Here is a 17,128-nt window from a genome sequence, read left to right on the forward strand (position 1 = left end):
GGGGTAGGAGAGGGAAGGGAGTAGGAGGGGAGGGGTGAAGGAGGGGAAGGGAGGGGGAAGAAGGAGGGGACGGGGGAGAAGGAGGGGAGGGGGGAGAAAGAGGGGAGAGGGGAGAAGGAGGGGAGGGGGAGAAGGAGGGGAGGGGGAGAGGAGAGGGAGGGGAGAAGGAGGAGAGGGGAGGTGAGAGGCAGAGGAGAGGGAGGGGAGGGGTGAGAAGGAGGGGAGAGGGAGGGGAGGGGGAGAAGGAGGGGAGAGGGAGGGGAGGGGGAGAAGGAGGGGAGAGGGAGGGGAGGGGAGAGGGAGGGGAGAGGAGAGGGGAGTGGGGGAGGGGAGGGGGGAAGGGAGGGGGCGGAGAGGAGGGGGGAAGGGGGAAGGGAGTGGGAGGGGGGAGGGGGTGAAGGGAGGAAGGGGGAAGGGGAGGGGTTGGGAGGGGGAAGGGGGGAAGGGGCAGGAGGGGAGGGGGCAAGGTAAGGGAGGGGAGGGTGATGAAGGGGAGAGGTGGGGGGGAGGGTGAATAAAGGGGAGAGGGGGAGGGGGTGGGGAAGGATGGGGAGGGGAGTGGGGGGAGGGGAGGGGGGGTGGGAGAGGGGGGTGAGGAAGGAGGGGAGGGGGCGGGCGGTAAGAAGGGGAGGAGAGAGGGAGGAAGAAAGGGAAGGGGAAGAAGGGGAGGGGAGAGGGAGGAAGAAAGGGATGGGGAAGAAATGGATGGGAGGGGGCAGGAGGGTAGGTGAGGGGGAAGAAGGGGAGGGAGGGGAAGAAGGGGATGGCTGGAGGGAGGGAGGAAGAAGGATGGGTGGAGGGAGGAGAGGGGGAAGAAGGGGAGGGGAGGGAGTAGGAGGGGTGAAGGAGGGGAAGGTGTGAAGATGGGGAGGGAAGGTCGGGAGGGGAGGGGGGAAGATGGGGTGGGGTGGAGATGGGGAGGGGGGAAGATGGGGAGGGGAGGTGGAAGATGGGGAAGGGAGGGAGGGGAGGGGTGGAAGAAGGGGAGAGGGGGAAGAAGGGTAGGGGAGGGAGGGAAGGAGGGGAGGGGGGAAGAAGGGGAGGGGGAAGAAGGGGAGAGGAGGGGGAAGGAAGGGGAAGTAGAGGAGGGGAGAGGGACGGGGGAAGCAGGGGAGAGGGAGGGGAGGGGAGAGGGGGGAAGGGGAGGGAGGGCGGAGGAGGGCGAGGGGAGGAGGGGGAAGGGAGGGGGGTGGAAGGGAGGGGAAGGTGAGTGGGGAGGGAGGGGGAAGATGTGGAGGGGAGGGGGGAAGATGAGATGGGGAGGGGGGAAGATGGGGAAGGGAGGGAGGGGAGGGGTGGAAGAAGGGGAGAGAGGGAAGAAGGGTAGGGGGGAGGGGAGGGTGATGAAGGGGAGGGGGTTAGGGGAGAGAAGGGAGGGGGAGGGAGGGTTGGGAGAAGGGGGTGAGGAAGGAGGGGGGGGAAGAAGGGGAGGGGGCGGGGGATAAGATGGGGAGGGGAGAGGGAGGAAGAAAGGGAGGGGGAAGAAGGGGAGGGGGGCGGGAGGTAAGAAGGGGAGGGGAGAAGGAGGAAAAAGGGCAGGGGGGAAAAAGGGGATGGGAGGGGGCAGGGGGGGTGGTGAGGGGGAAGAAGGGGTGGGGAAGAAGGGGAGGGGTGGAGGGAGGGGGAAGAAGCGGATGGGTGGAGGGAAGGGAGGGGGGAAGAAGGGGATGGCTGGAGGGAGGGGGAAGAAGGGGATGGGTGGAGGGAGGGGAGGGGGGAAGAAGGGTAGGGAAGGAGGGGAGGGGGAAGATGGGGAGGGAAGGGGGAAGGAGGGGAGGGGGGAAGATGGGAAGGGAAGGAGGGGAGGGGGAAGATGGAGAGGGAAGGAGGGGAGGGGGGAAGATGGGGAGGGTAGGGGTGGAGATGGGGAGGGGAGGGAGGGAAGATGGAGAGGGGGAAGATTGGGAAGGGAGGGAGGCGAGGGGTAGAAGAAGGGGAGAGGGGAAGAAAGGTAGGGGAGGGAGGGAAGGAGGGGCGGGGGAAGATGAGGATGGGGAGGGGCAAGATTGGGAGAGGAGGGGGGAGATGGGGCGGGAATGGGGAAAGATGGGGCGGGGAGGGGGAAGATGGGAAGGGGGAAGTGAGGGGGAAGATGGGGAGGGGAGGGGGGAAGATGGGGAGGGGAGGGGGAAGATGGGGAGGGGGGAAGGGAGGGAGGGGAGGGGTGGAAGGAGGGGCTAGAAGGGGAGGGTTGGGAGGGGGGAAGGAGGGTAGGGGGAAGAAGGGGAAGGAAGGTGGGAAGAATGGGAGGGGAGGGGGTTGGACATGGGGAAGAAGGGGAGGAGTGGTGGTTGGAAGGGGGAAGAAGGGGAGGGGGAAAGAAAGGGAGGGGAGCCGGGGAAGAAGGGGAGGGGAGAAGGAGGGGATGGGGAAGAAGTGGAGAGGAGGGGGAAGGAGGGGAGGGGAGGAGGAAGGAGGGGAGGGGAGCGCGAAGGAGGGGAGGGGAGGGGGAAGGAGAAGAGGGGATGGAGGGGAGGGGGGAAGGGAGGGGAAGTAGGGGAGGGGAGAAGAAGGGGAGAGGGAGGGATGGGAGGGGGAGGGAGCGGGGAGGGGAGGGGGAGGGAGGGTGGAGGAGAGGAGGGGGGAGGAAGGGAGGGGAAGGGGAGTGGGGAGGGAGGGGGAAGGAGGGGAGGGGGGTATATGGGGAGGGGAGGGGGGAAGATGGGGAAGGGAGGGAGGGAAGAAGGGTAGGGGGGAGGGGAGGGTGATGAAGGGGGAGGGGAGGGGGGTGGGAGAGGGGTGCTGAGGAAGGAGGGGAGGGGCAGAAGGGGAGGGGGTGGGTGGTAAGAAGGGGAGGGGAGAGGAAGGAAGAAAGGGAGGGGGAAGAAGGGGAGAGGAGGGGGATGGTGGGTAAGAAGGGGAGGAGAGAGGGAGGAAGAAAGGGCAGGGGGGAAGAAGGGGATGGGAGGGGCAGGAGGGGAGGTGAGGGGGAAGAAGGGGAGGGGTGGAGGGAGGGGGGAAGAAGGGGAGGAGTGGAGGGAGGGGGGAAGAAGGGGATGGATGGAGGGAAGGGAGGGGGGAAGAAGGGGATGGCCAGAGGGAGGGGGGAAGAAGGGGAGGGGTAGGAGAGGGGAGGGACTAGGAGGGGAGGGGGTGAAGATGGGGAGGGGTGAAGCAGGGGAGGGGGTTAAGATGGGGAGAGAAGGAGGGGAGGGGGAAGATGGGGAGGGGAGAGGGAAGGAGGGGAGGGGGAAGATGGGGAGGGGTGGAGATGGGGAAGGGAGGGAGGGGAGGGGTGGAAGAAGGGGAGAGGGGGAAGAAAGGTAGGGGAGGGAGGGAAGATGGGGAGGGGAGGAGGAAGATGGGGAGAGGAGGGGGGAGATGGGGTGGGGAGGGGGAAAGATGGGGTGGGGGAGGGGGGGAAGATGGGGAGGGGAAGGCGGAAGGGAGGGGCGGAAGATGGGGAGGGGAGGGGGAAGATGGGGAGGGGTGAAGGCAGGGAGGGGAGAGGTGGAAGGAGGGGGTAGAAGGGGAGGGTGGGGAGGGGGGAAGGACGGTAGGGGGGAAGAAGGGGAAGGAAGGTGGGAAGAATGGGAGGGGTGGGGGTTGGAAGGAGGGGAAGAAGGGGAGGGGAGGGGGTTGGAAGGGGGAAGAAGGGGAGGGGGGAAGAAAGGGAGGGGGGAAGAAAGGGAGGGGAGTCGGGGAAGAAGGGGAGGGGGGAAGGAGGGGATGGGGAAGAAGTGGAGGGGAGGGGAGGGGGAAGGAGGGGAGGGGGAAGTAGAAGAGGGGAAGGGGGAAGGAGGGGAGGGGAGGGGGCGAAGGAGGGGAGGCAAGGGCGGAAGGAGGGGAGGTGAGGGGGGAAGAAGGGGAGGGAGCGGAGGGGTTAAAGGGGGGGGATGAATGGGAGGGGGTGAAGAAGGAGGGAGGGGGAAGAATGGGGGGAGGGGGAGGGGATGAAGGGTGGGAGGGGTAGGAAGAAGGGGGTAGAGGAAGGAGAGGGAGGAGAGAGAGAGAAATACGGGGGGAGAGAGACAGAGAGGGAGGGAGGCGGAAGAGAGCGGGATGGAGGAGGGAGGGGGAGGGAGGGGTGAGAGAGAGGGAGGGTGGGAGGGAGGAGAGAGAGAGAGGGAGGAGAGAGAGAGAGGGAGGAGAGAGAGAGGGAGGAAGGGGGAGGGAGACAGAGGGAGAGGGAGGAAGGGGGAGGGAGACAGAGAGGGAGAGGGGGAAGAGAGAGATAGGGAGGGGGAGAGAGGGAGGGAGGTAGAGAGAGGTGGGAGAGAGAGGGACGTGGGAGTGAGAGGGAGGGAGTGAGAGGGATGGGGAGAGATGGAGGGAGGGAGAAGGCTGGAGGGTGGAGGGATGAAAGAATGAGGGGGGTGAGAGAGAGAGGGGGAAGGGGTGATAGAGGTGGGAGGAGGAAGGTGATGGCGTAGGAGTGGGTAGGGATTAGAAAGCGCGGTGTTAAGAGAGGGGGGGTTGAGAGAGAGTGGGAAGGGGGGTGAGGGTGGGGAGGAGCGGGGGGCTAGGGGGCGGGGCGGTGGAAGGGGGATGGGTGCTAGGCGTGAAAGAAAGGGGCGTGGTAGGCGTGAATGAAACGGGGTTGAGAGAGGGGGAGAGGGTGGGAGTGAGGTTAGGGGGGTGAGGGAGAGGGGGTAAGAGAGAGGTAGGGTTCGAGATAGAGATTGGGTGGGGTTGAGAGAGAGTAGGTGGGTGTGAGAGAGAGGGGCGAGAGAGGCAGAGAGAATGGAGGCGATGGAGGGAGGGTTGGTGAGAGATGGGGGGTGAGAGGTGGGGATTGGGGGCGGGGGTGAGGTGCGGTGAGAGAGGGGAGGTGTGAGAGCAGGGAGTAGTGTAGTTAAGCATTGAGAGAGAAGGAAAGGGGGAGAAGATGAGGGAATGGAGGTAGGGGGAGAGGTGGATAGGGGAGATGGGGATGGGAGGTAGGGAGAAAGGTGGGTGGTTGAGATGGGAGGTAGGGGGAAAGGTGGGTGGGGGAGACGGGGATGGGAGGTAGGGGGAAAGGCGGGTGGGGGAGACGGGGATGGGAGGTAGGAGGAAAGGTGGGTGGGGGAGACGGGGATGGGAGGTAGGGGGAAAGGTGGGTGGGGGGGACGGGGATGGGAGGTAGGGGGAAAGGTGGGGGGGGGAGACGGGGATATCTTTGTTGTAAAAACAAAAAACTGCGGATGCTGGAAATCCAAAACAAGAACAGAATTACCTGGAAAAACTCAGCAGGTCTGGCAGCATCGGTGGAGAAAAGAGTTGACGTTTCGAGTCCTCATGACCCTTCAACAGAACTGAGTAATATTAGGAGAGGGGTGAAATATAAACTGGTTTTAGGTGGGTGGGGGTGGAGGGAGAGAAGTGGGGTGGTGGGGGGGTGTTGGTTGTAGGGACAAGCAAGCAGTGATAGGAGCAGATAATCAAAAGATGTCACAGACAAAAGAACAAAGAGGTGTTGAAGGTGGTGATATTATCTAAACGAATGCGCTAATTAGGAATGGATGGCAGGACACTCAAGGTACAGCTCTAGTGAGGGTGGGGTGGAAATACTAACAGGGCATAAAAAGTATAGATTTTAAAATAATGGAAAGAGGTGGGAAAAGAAAGATATCTTTGTTGTATCGACTATTTAAAGGGAAATTTGCCTTTTTACATTAATTTGAAGGCTGTGGCAGAGGAATTAGGGCCGTCTTGAGATCTGAAGCTAGGAAAGCAGAGGTTGTTGTAACTTAAGGAAGACAAGGATGGCGTTAGCAAAAGCATAATTAGGAAAAGAGATGATGAAATTCGAAAGAGAAAAGGAGATGGAAAAATTGAATTGGAAAGAGAGAAAAAGTGATAGAGAAATGCAAAAATGTGTATTAGAATTGGAATAAGAAAGGCTCAAAGCTTGTGCATTGGAAGGGAATGGTGGGGATAGCCCAGCGCCAACACCTCGTACTTGGGAGGGAGTATCCACTTGGTACCTAAATTCAGTGAGGTAGGAGTAGAAATGTACTTTGACTGGGATATCCCCCTCATTGCACTAAGTGCGACAGTGGGCATGAAAAACAGGGTTCTACCCACCGGCCACAATGGTGGGTTTTTGTGCCATATTGTCCGCTTCCGACTGCATTAATTATGCACGCACGGGAAACACGTCGGATCACAGGCAAGCGGCCTCTGGTTCGCCCGCCCATCCATGAGGTCACTCTGAGCACCATATTTAAAAGGCACTCGTGCCTTGTCAACGTCTGCAGCCCAAAGGGAAGAAGCATGCTCCGAAATTCAGTGACGCTTCACTGGAACGCCTGCTGGGCGCATTTGAGGCCCACCACAATGCCCTTTACCTCCGTGATGGCTGGAAGAGGTCCAACAACCTCATCACTCCAGCTTGGGAAGGGGTGACATCAATTGTCAGTGCCAACACAGCATAGAAGAGGTGCAGAAAGAGGATGAATGATCTCATATGTGCCGCCAGTGTAAGCAACTATCTCATCACTCTAAACTCACACTCACCAGCCCATGACACATTCATTGGCAACTCTCACACTGCCAGCTCAAGGGACAACACCACGCTCTCACACACACCTTCACATATCTATCTGACCTCAACTCTTCTGCAGTTCGTGTCCTCATCCTGTCCATAAGACCATAAGACATAGGAGCAGAAATTAAGCCATTCGGCCCATCGAGTCTGCTCCGCCATTCAATCATGGCTGATAAGTTTCTCAACCCCATTCTCCCGCCTTCTCCCCGTAACCTTTGATCCCCTTACCAATCAAGAACCTATCTATCTCGGTCTTAAATACACTCAATGAACTGGCCTCCACAGCCTTCTGTGGCAATGAATTCCTTAGATTCACCACTCTCTGACTAAAGAAGTTTCTCCTCATCTCTGTTCTAAAAGGTCTTCCCTTTACTCTGAGGCTGTGCCCTCGGGTCCTAGTCTGTCCTACTAATGGAAACATCTTCCCCACGTCCACTCTATCCAGGCCTTTCAGTATCCTGTAAGTTTCAATCAGATCCCCCCTCATCCTTCTAAACTACATCGAGTATAGACCCAGAGTCCGCAAACGTTCCTCATATGTTAAGCCATTCATTCCTGGGGTCATTCTCGTGAACCTCCTCTGGACCCTCTCCAGGGCCAGCACATCCTTCCTGAGATACGGGGCCCAAAATTGCTCACAATATTCGAACTGTGGTCTGACCAGAGCCTTATAAAGCTTCAGCAACACATCCCTGCTTTTATATTCTAGTCCTCTCGAAATAAATGCCAACACTGCATTTGCTTTCCTAACTACCGTGTCAACCTGCAAGTTAACCTTAAGAGAATCCTGGACCAGGACTCCCAAATCCCTTTGCACTCCAGATTTCATGGCTGCACTCAGCACCCACACATGGCAGGCATCCTTAGCATCTGCCCCGTCATGTGTCCTGCTCACTCTCCATCTGCCTTTATGCAAGACAAGCTCGCACACAATCAAAGGGAGAGGTCCCAGACCAGGGGGTGGAGTGACCAAAATCAAGGTCCTCACTCTCTATGAGAATAGCGTCATTGAGCTGGTCGGAGAGGACATGGACCGTGCTTGCACCGACGGTGAAGTGGCCAGCGCACAGCCAAGTGAGGATCCTGCACCAGCCTTTCCCTCAGAGAACCATACTGACAGTGCTTTGCCCTGTTTTAGAGCCACCTGCCATGCACTAATCATCTCTCTTTTCTTTCATTGGCATATCTGGAAAGCACTCAAGGGCATCCACAAGCCAGGCCCTCAGCTCCAGCTTCAGTGACACCATGGATGAGGAACTGGAAGAGAGCACCATAAAAGACCCATCACAGCACTCACCCACACCCTGCGCCAGCACAAAGACGCACACCTCGGTGGGACCTAGTTCTAGAGCTGGCTTGGGGCCACAATCTGGTGAGCAAAGCACACAATCTGGTCCACAGCAGGTGGAGCGAGGGACAGCTGAGATCACTGGCACCCATAGGACTGTTGGAGGCCAGGATTCTGCTGAGTCTGAGTCCAATGATGTGCCTCCGAAATCAATCCTAAATCAGCTGCAGCGACAATCATGGGAACATCAGGAAGGCATGTCAGCTGCATTCCTCAGATTGCAATGGATCATGGAGGAGTCTGGTCTGAGGTGATAGTGCTGGCATGCCTACGTGCCGAGGCAACACTGATAGGATGGCCGTCTTAGAGACCTAGGTCTAGGACATCGGTCCTACATTGTTGCAGGAGCTGCACTCCATCGCTGTAGCCGTTGGTGGCATCCATCAGTGGCTATGCAAGAGGTGGACAGGGCACCTCAATCTCATTCCAGCTGCCTGTTCTGCTCAAGGAGTCAGCCAGATGCCCTCAGGCACCAATGGGAGGAGGACCAGCAACTGGACAGCCAGGGCCATCCAAGCAGGTGACTCCGAGACTGTCCAGCCAATCCCAATCCCCTCGCCCTGTGACCCGATCACCTCCAGCACCACTGGTTGAGGAAGGTGCAGCTGGCCCACAGTAGGACACCCAAAGCCGTTGGGATCCTCCAGGTCTTGGCCCTCCAGAGAACACCCACCAAGGTCACCACAGACAGCAAGGCATAGCAGTCAGCAGGCTGCCTCCACCTCTGCTGCGGATGTTGGGGATACACTCGGACATAGCAGTAAGATTAGGAAAGTTAAGATTTCAGAGCACAGCACACATGGGTGTTCACAACATTAATATAATGTTCACAAATGTAAGTAGAATCACACCCATTTCACATCTCTTGTGTATGCCTCCTTTTCATGATGAGCTGTGCTGCTGTCAATCAGGTGTGATACCATGGTCCCTCCCCCCACTTGTCACAGATGTCGCTATCATGGGCCTCCATCTATGTAGTGTGCTTTCATATCACCACAGTGTGTGGCCCGTTTCCAAATCATTCTCAGCATCAGTGATGTCTCGACCTCAATGTTAAGTGTCCTTGTGGAACAAACCTCATTCACATGCTTTGCAGGGTCATGTCATGTTTATTCTTGGCTGTGTAAGATTCAGGCAAAGGTGTTCTCCTATCTCATCTGCATTCTTGAAAGGTGAAGGTGTATTGTACAAGGAGTGATATGTTCACACATGGAGAAGGATCATATATCCAGCAACTCCATGTGTGCTCTGTCTTCCGGCAGGGTTTTCATGCTATGAGCTCAAACTCGGAGCTCGTGTGCGCTGCTGTCTGCCAATCACGTTTTTGACTTTCCGAGTGTACATCTGCTAAACTCACCAATAGGTGGGAGCATCTTGCCACCTCAAGGTGCCAAAACTCTGCCCCTCTCAGCCACATTATTGCCCTGGCACTTAAACCTACAACCTTGAGCGTTTCTCAACCTGTAAATGTCTGGATTGTAGCCACAAGGCTCTTGTCACAATTTTGGGATGCAGCGCTGGGTGTCCCATCACCTAAACACTCACCGAGACATGTAATGCTAACTCCTGGTGATATTTTGTGGTCATAGAACCTTTGAGCATGCTCTGGAAGTGCACATCGTAGCTTTAGACAATGTTGAGGGAAGCAGTGGGATAAGAGCGAGGACGTACTGAAGCTGAAGTCTGCTCTTCATTAGCAACAAATGTGACCTTGAGTGCTTCATGGTTTCTCAAAATTCTGAGAATTTTGGATTTCACTAGGGCCAGGGCTGGCCATGAGGGCACAATGTGTGTCTTAAAGATGAGGCATTTTAATGCCTGTCACTCAAGTGGTTGAATGTCGATATCCTCAGGTGGCCCCCATGCATAGTAAGGTGAGGATAAAAAACAGCCAGCATCACTAACTGAGAGTGCCGGATGTTAATGTGATAGAGAAGGTGATGATACAGAGGACTGTGTCATCTCAGAATAGAAATATACCTGCAGAACGTTCTTGGCTGACTTGGCGCAAGTGTCACCTATCAGTTTCACCGTCAACATTACACAGAATGTGTTGTCCCATTGATGGAGATGGATCTCCTTGAGGAGCTTTGTCACATTGAAAGCATATAGCTACAAGCGCTGAGGATAGTGGAACAGCTCCTGGCTCTTGTAGGCTGCCGTTATGACTCAGATGCTGGAGAGATGCTTCAAGAGGCAGCACCTTCTGATGTCTGATGCTGGACTCCCTCCACCAGTTAGCACCACATCTCAGCAAGGACACATGCTTCTGAGGCTTCATTATCCTTCAAAGGATCGGGACAATGTGAGTCTGCTGTGCAACTATTCACTCTCACATTGATGTGCATGAGCAAAATGAGAGAAGTTGCAAAGCCGTTGTTCATGTTGGCCCATGATGGATGGTACTTGTCTAAGAGGGTACTCACTGCAACTCGTCATCCTCCTGGTGGAATCTGGTGGCTATCAGGGCCCTGCTCACTTCTGCCCCATGTGGCCTGTGCTATGGCCTCTTCTCCTGCAGCCTCGACTTTCTGCAACTCAACGCCCTCATCCCCTTCGATGTCCTCCCATCGGAGGAGACATGCAGCTCCTCCATGTCTGCATCTGGAAAGTCCTCCCCCCTTAGCGCCAAGTTGTGCAGCGCGCAGAAAGCCATGGTGATCTGTGACACCCTCTGGGGATTGCACTGGAGTGCTCCACCAGAGCTGTCCAGATATTGGAATCACATCTTTAGGACCCCTATGGGTGCTCCACCAATGTTCAGGTAGCGGCATGAGCCTCTTTGCACCTTCTCTCTGCAGGAGTTTGAGGCCGCCGCACAAATGTCATCAGCCAAGTCCTTTGCATGTACCCTTTGTCCCTGAGGAGCCAGCCCTGGATTCTGTGTGGTCCCTCGAAGATCCCTGGGATCAGCGATGAGTCATGGATGTTTCCTGGGTATTTGGCGCAAACCTACATAAGTTTGTTATGGTTGCAGACCAGCTGTACATTGATCAAGTGGTAACCTTTCTGGTTTATGTATTAGAGTGCCTGTTGCCAGGGAGCTTTAATAGCCACACGAGTGCAGTCGAAATCTCGCGAAGCCCAGTGCTCTGGTATCCTGGTTTGCTTGGTCTCTGTCGAGGTTGACATAATTGTGGGCCATGGCAAAAATGGCGTCTGTGACCCCATGAATCACAGTGGACACTTGAAAGATCCCACAGAGGTCCCCAGTGGAGTCCTGGAAGGAACCACTGGTGTAGAAGTTCAGAGCGGCCATTACTTTCAAAGCCACTGGCAATGGCAATGGATGCCCTCCCAATCCCTGTGGCGCCAATTCCTGGAGAACGCCAAATGTGAGTCACCAGATCCCTGGACATGCAGAGGCATCAGCGACACTGGTTCTCACTCATCTGCAGATAAATCATGTGAGTTCTGTACATTCTCATTCTTGTGAGCTGCCTACGCACGTTGTCCCTGTGAGCCTTATCTGCTTCAGGAGGGGACCCTGTAGGCCCTCGGTCTTGAGGGTTTTGCGTCACCCTTTGGCAAGCCAAGCGCCTCTATCACGATCTTCTCCTTCTTCTCTCCTGCCTGTATGTGATTATACAGGCGGCAATAAATCCAGGGTCCATCTTCCTGATGCTCTCCTCTTTGCAGTATCAATGACAAACAGGCAAGAGTCAGCATTAGTCTCCAAAGGTCCTCTTCATGTCAATGGCTCATCAGTGAATGTGGTTTGCTCCTGTGTCAGCAACTACTCGCTCCTAAAATGATAGCAAGTGCGGGGTGTATTTCAAGGTGCTCCCCACATTCCTTTGCCTTTACATGACCGACTGCTATGACATGCTTCGATGTGCTGCTTTCAGCCCAGGCGCTGGGATTCTCATTCACTGCACCCTTTGGAATAAACATGAGGGTAAATGTTTACTCAGGAAATTAGAAGGGGGTCTGAGCCTTCTTTTTTGTGAACCGTCCAACGCCAGAATTCTGACACGATTCTGGAGCTTGTCCAGTCACCCAGTTGCTCTGGAGTTCATTATCACTCTCAGGAATTTCCGTGCTGCGAACAAGGGGTTAATATAAGGAGATTGATTAGTTCCACTTTGCAAGATTAGCCTCACATGAATGGGCATCATGCTGTACTTTCCTGATTCCCTGCATTGTCATTGCAGAGTGCTCACCGTCAGAACTTCTCTGCATTTTAATTTTGTACTGTGCCAATGTTGCAGGTTGGAAGATGGTGGTTCAGAGCTCTCACTGCCAGACAAGCTTGGATCCTCCCTGTGCGAGTATGGAAACCTCTCCCATCATCCCAGAGGAGCTTCATGTTCAGGTTTCCCTCCCTCACAAACCTCTCAATCCTCCTGCTGTATCCCTTGATCCCATCGTCTTTGTGATGCATATCCATTTGTTAGCCCCTCAACGTTTTGAACTGATATGCCTATGCCCCTTTTGGACCTCACCCCTCCCTTCCCCATCTTGAGGCCATTTACACAGTTAAGCATATACCACCTTCCCCCCCTCAACACCCTTACATACCACTACAATGCCTTTTCCCCATCTGAAGTCTGCAGATGCCTCCCCAATTTAATGTCTCCCCTGCAGCCCATTATGATGCCAGAATGCCACAGACCAAGGCACGTAATGTTATGACCATGCCCTGCTCACAGCATGCTGGGCACAACTGAGAGTGGACTGACATGCCGTCCCCCTCCCTGGACTGTGACAAGGATAGACTTTGCAAGCTCAACAATGTAAACTGAAGCCACCACCTCCCCCCCAATCTTACCACTGATCTGATAGGTAGACACTTGCGTGTGGCACCCCCTGACAGTGCTGTGGTCAGCAATATGGTTCTGCCTGTGAAGCCCGGCATTGATTACCACGAGCACAGTGCGATGCAAAGTAGGTGAACTAACCTTGAAGTCCTGAGTGAAGTGCAGGTTGCCAGGTCACATCGCTGATATGCCGTTATGAAACGCATCATTTCAATTGTTTGCTGATGTGAAGTCCTCATAACGAGATGCAAACGTATTGAAATGACAGTCCTGAAGTGCCGCAGTGGAAACATGGCCCACCATTGATGGCTGGAGTGCACAATCGTGAACTGGTTTTACAATGATGTAAAACCAATTTCTGGCCTCATAATATTTTCCGCTCCCATCCATCGTGATGCCCACTACAAATGGGAGCCAAAACACCCGGCCAATGTGCTGAATGGCCTCCTCCTGTGCTGTCACCATTCTATGATTCCAGTATAGATACATTCAAGAACTTGATAAACACACGAGGAAGAAAAAAGCTGAAGGCTACCCTGATAGTGTGATCAAGAAGGTGGGAAGAGGCCTGTGTGGAACATGAACTCCAACATAGAAAGAGGTGGGCCAAATGGGCTGTTTCTGTGCTGTAAATTCCATATAAATCTGCCAGCAGGGAATACAAACACTAATTTCTTTTTTGTGATGGCCTGAGGATGTGAAACTTAGTATAATGTTCAATAGGCAAACGCAGCAGGGTATTTGGGGATATTGATGCTGCTTTAGATCCCGGGAACCTTGAGCTTCAAAGAGCCTGAAATGCCTCTTGATGAGAAAGCTGCATGCAGGGAGTGTAAGGTCTGTATTTGTTTAACAGTCAGGCAGCTGTACAGGAGGGTAACTGCTGTTGCTGCACAGTGACTCAGAGTCAGTATCAGACATATCAGAACCACTCTTCAAACAATTAACTAAATATCAACACTACACTTTGTACAAAACCAACATAAGCTATCAATTAGTACATTTGCAGTCACAGCATGGGATGAACAAAGTATTCCATTTGTACACGGCTTCACTTTCTAAGATGAGGTATTCTCTGCCTGTGCCCCATTTCACACAAGGAGAAATCCAACTCAAATTATCACAAGAGCTGGAATGAAGAAGGTTGGTGTTAAATCCTCAACACCTCCCTGTTATCTGATTCTAAGTGCCCTAACACGTTTTTGAAAATTTGTTTTTATATTTATAAATGCATGGTTTTAACCAATATCACTTACAGTTTTGATATAATTGGTGAATGTGGCTGATTAAACATTTTTGGCAAATGGATTTAGTATGTGGGTGATGGAAATTCAAATCTAAATTTTACATTCGCTTGCACATTGCTGAAAGGATGATTAGAGTTTGATCATGTAATACAACAAGGATAGTGACAATGTTAACAATATCTTCATAGATAACATTTGGTCTATGTGATCTTCTGATTCTCTGTGGAAGTGTCGGAGGGGTTAGAGAGGAACTTTCCAGTGTATTTTTCCCTGATTGACACTGGGGCTGGGATTTTCTGGCCCTGTTGTGGGTGGGACCCGCTGCAGGCGCGGCTGTGCCCCAGCCAGAAATCCATTGACTTGCGGCGGGCCTGGAAGATCCCAGCAGCAGGCGGGTGCAGAAAATCTTGTGATTTTTTTTTGCCTCTCTCGGGGTATTATGTGAAATGGTGGCAGGGGGAGATGTACAAGGTGTGGGGCAGGCTTGATGGAGCAGCTGATCTTTTCCTGCTGGTCAATTTTGTATGTTCATAATGTCTGGTTTTGTGTGACTTTCCAGATGTTGAGGGATAATGGAAGATTCCACGGGTGGAGGAGGTAGGGCTAGTGAGTACAGAAGGCCTAATCTGCCAATATGAATTCTGAAGAAATAAATTAAGATTTATACTTTGTAAGATTTGTCTCCTCTTGCTTGTCCACACCCAAAGCTATAATCAGCTCTAAATTATGTAGTTAAAGCTGGCATGAGTAACCAAACAAATTATATAGACTTTTTAAAGTATTTATTATAAAACGTAATAAAAGTGTTTGATGTAAAAGAAAAACACAATCTATCTGCAAAGTCCATGATTTTGAAACATTTGCGGTCATCACACTCAACACAATGCTGAGGCTGATCTCACACACAAAGCTTACCAGATCCTGAACACTTGTCATGTCAGGGTGAGGCTTCCTAGCACAAAAGCCGTTTAAAAACTGGCTTTCACAAAGAAGTGTCAAGAATATCTATGAATTCCAACTTTGCTTTAATTTACTTTTTAAGCCAGGTAAAACATTTAAAAAATCACAATATATAGTCTTTCAAAATGTATTTACAAAGATACATTAAGAGAATACGGTCACATTGACCATACATTACAAGTCACCATGTGTTTCATGAGTTTGTTCAATAATAAACATTGTGGTAAACAGAATGGAACAGTCATGTTCAAAATACATTAACCTTTCCACAAGTTCAATGCATTTAGTTCATTCACACCTCAATCAGGACAGTGCTGGAATTGTGGCTCTGATTTTGATACTGCTCAAGCCACAGTCTGAATTCCGAGATCTTGTATCTCTCTGGTCCCCTCCCTCCTTGATACACCACTTTCTGATTCTGCCTTTCAAAGTAATCACAGTAGGCAGCATTGGAAGAGCTGTCCATGGTAGTGGTTACCACAAGGCAGACAGGATTCTCCTTGTTTATCAGACTAGCTGCTTTCAGTGGTTCTTCCAGACAGTGGTGCCTTGGAATATCATCAGGGGCATCAGTGCTGACCCAGCCATCAGAAGACTGGGCTTCCTTAATGTAGACCAGGAGAAAGTGATTGCACAATGTTCAGCACAATTTGTGACTCCTCAGATACTAAAGCAGTCCATGTCCAAATGCAGCAAGACTTAGACAGTATCCAGGTTTGGGCTGACAAGTAGCAAGTTACATTCGCACCACACAAGTGTCAGGCAATGACCACCTCCTACAAGAGAGAATCCAACCATCAACCCTTGATGTTCAATCGCATCACCATCACTGAATCCCCCACTATCAACATCCTGGGGGTTAACATTGACCAGAAACTGAACTGGACTAGACATATAAATACTGTGGCTACAACAGCAGGTAAGAAGCTGAGAATAGTGCGCTGAGTAACTCACTGGAATCACACCCTCCCTCTGAATTAAGTGCCATGCTAGCGGGTAATTAGACTGGTCTGATTCACAGCCGGAAATACCTGCACACCTTCAGTCCACTTGCGATTTTAAGGTGTGCACAACATTGAAAGCAAAGTGCTGCTGCCATCCCTCACCACTGCTCTGACTCCTCAGCACTGGCCAAGCTGCTCTCTCAGTGAAAAGCTGTTGGGGTTCTTGGGCAGGGCTGCTGTGTCTCAGTGAGAAGCTGTTGCGATTCACAAGCAGGGCTGTTGTGTCTCAGTGAGAAGCTGTTGGGATTCACAGTAGGGCTGCTGTGTCTCAGTGAGAAGCTGTTGGGATTCACGGGTAGGGCTGCTGTGTCTCAGTGAGAAGCTGTTGGGGTTCACGGGCAGGGCTGCACTATACCAGGCGAGACCAACTGGGGGAGGGGGGTACAAAAGGAATAGGCAAGGTCATGCGGGGTTGTAGTGGGGAGACTGGTGTAGGTTTGGAGGAAGAAGAGATGCAGTCAGCGCCAAGTTTGTGGCACCACGAGCGACTCAGCCGTACAGCTGGGGAAGAAGAAGAAAGAAAGACCAATAGGGAGAAGGGTTTCATTGGGTGGGGGAACAGACAGGCGTTTCTGTGGCCATAGAATTGGCTCCAGGATGGTATGTTACCTCCCTGGTGCCAGGGCCAAGGATGCCACAGAGTGAATGCAGGACATTCTTCTGGGAGAGGGTGAACAGCCAGAGGTCGTGGTCCACATTTGTACCAATTGACTTAGGTAGGAAGTGGGATGTGGTCCTGCAATCAGAATTTAGGGAGCTAGATAGAAAATTAGTAAGCAGGACCTCAATTGTAGTAATCTTTGCATTACTCCCAGTGCCACGTGCCAGTGAGTACAGAAATAGGAGGATAAGGCATATGGTTGCCTGGCTGGAAAGATGGTACAGGAGGGAGGGCTTTAGATTCCTGGCATGCTGGGACTGGCTCTGGGGGAGATAGCACCTGTACAAGCCGGATGGATTGCGCTTGAACAGAGCTGGGACTGAGTTCCTTGTGAGGTGTTTTGCTAGTGCTGTTTGGAGGGTTTTAAACTAACTCGGCAGGGGTATGGGAACAAAGGGAAAATATTAGAGAGGAATACTAGGGTGCACAAAATACTGGGAGGGTCAGATAGCAGTAGTATAGAGAGTAGTAAGTCAATAGGTGAAGTCAGGGTGATGGAGAAAGTAATAAAATCTAAATCAGGTTTACTCTGCATGTATGTGAAGTATAGTAAATAAGATTGGGGAGTTACAGGCATAGATTGCTATGTGGAAATATGGTGTTGTGGCAATAACAGAGACCTGGCTCAAGGAAGGGCAGAACTGGGTGTTAAATATTCCCAGGCACAAGGTGTTCA

At 53.0% G+C, this 17,128-nt stretch overlaps 1 protein-coding gene across 1 annotated transcript in view; it reads right to left on the reverse strand.

Annotated features, from left to right (window-relative positions):
- Positions 1–11,079, reverse strand: part of nopchap1 (NOP protein chaperone 1) — a 21,489-nt gene extending 10,410 nt beyond the window's left edge. The window contains exon 1 of the mRNA XM_078554639.1: positions 10,878–11,079. Coding sequence (XP_078410765.1) covers positions 10,878–11,079 — 202 coding nt within the window. The remainder of the gene's footprint in view (positions 1–10,877) is intronic.
- Positions 11,080–17,128: the final 6,049 nt, after the last annotated feature.

This window comes from Cetorhinus maximus, chromosome 12 (genome assembly GCF_964194155.1).
Source record: "Cetorhinus maximus chromosome 12, sCetMax3.hap1.1, whole genome shotgun sequence".
Taxonomy (NCBI): Eukaryota; Metazoa; Chordata; class Chondrichthyes; order Lamniformes; family Cetorhinidae; genus Cetorhinus; species Cetorhinus maximus.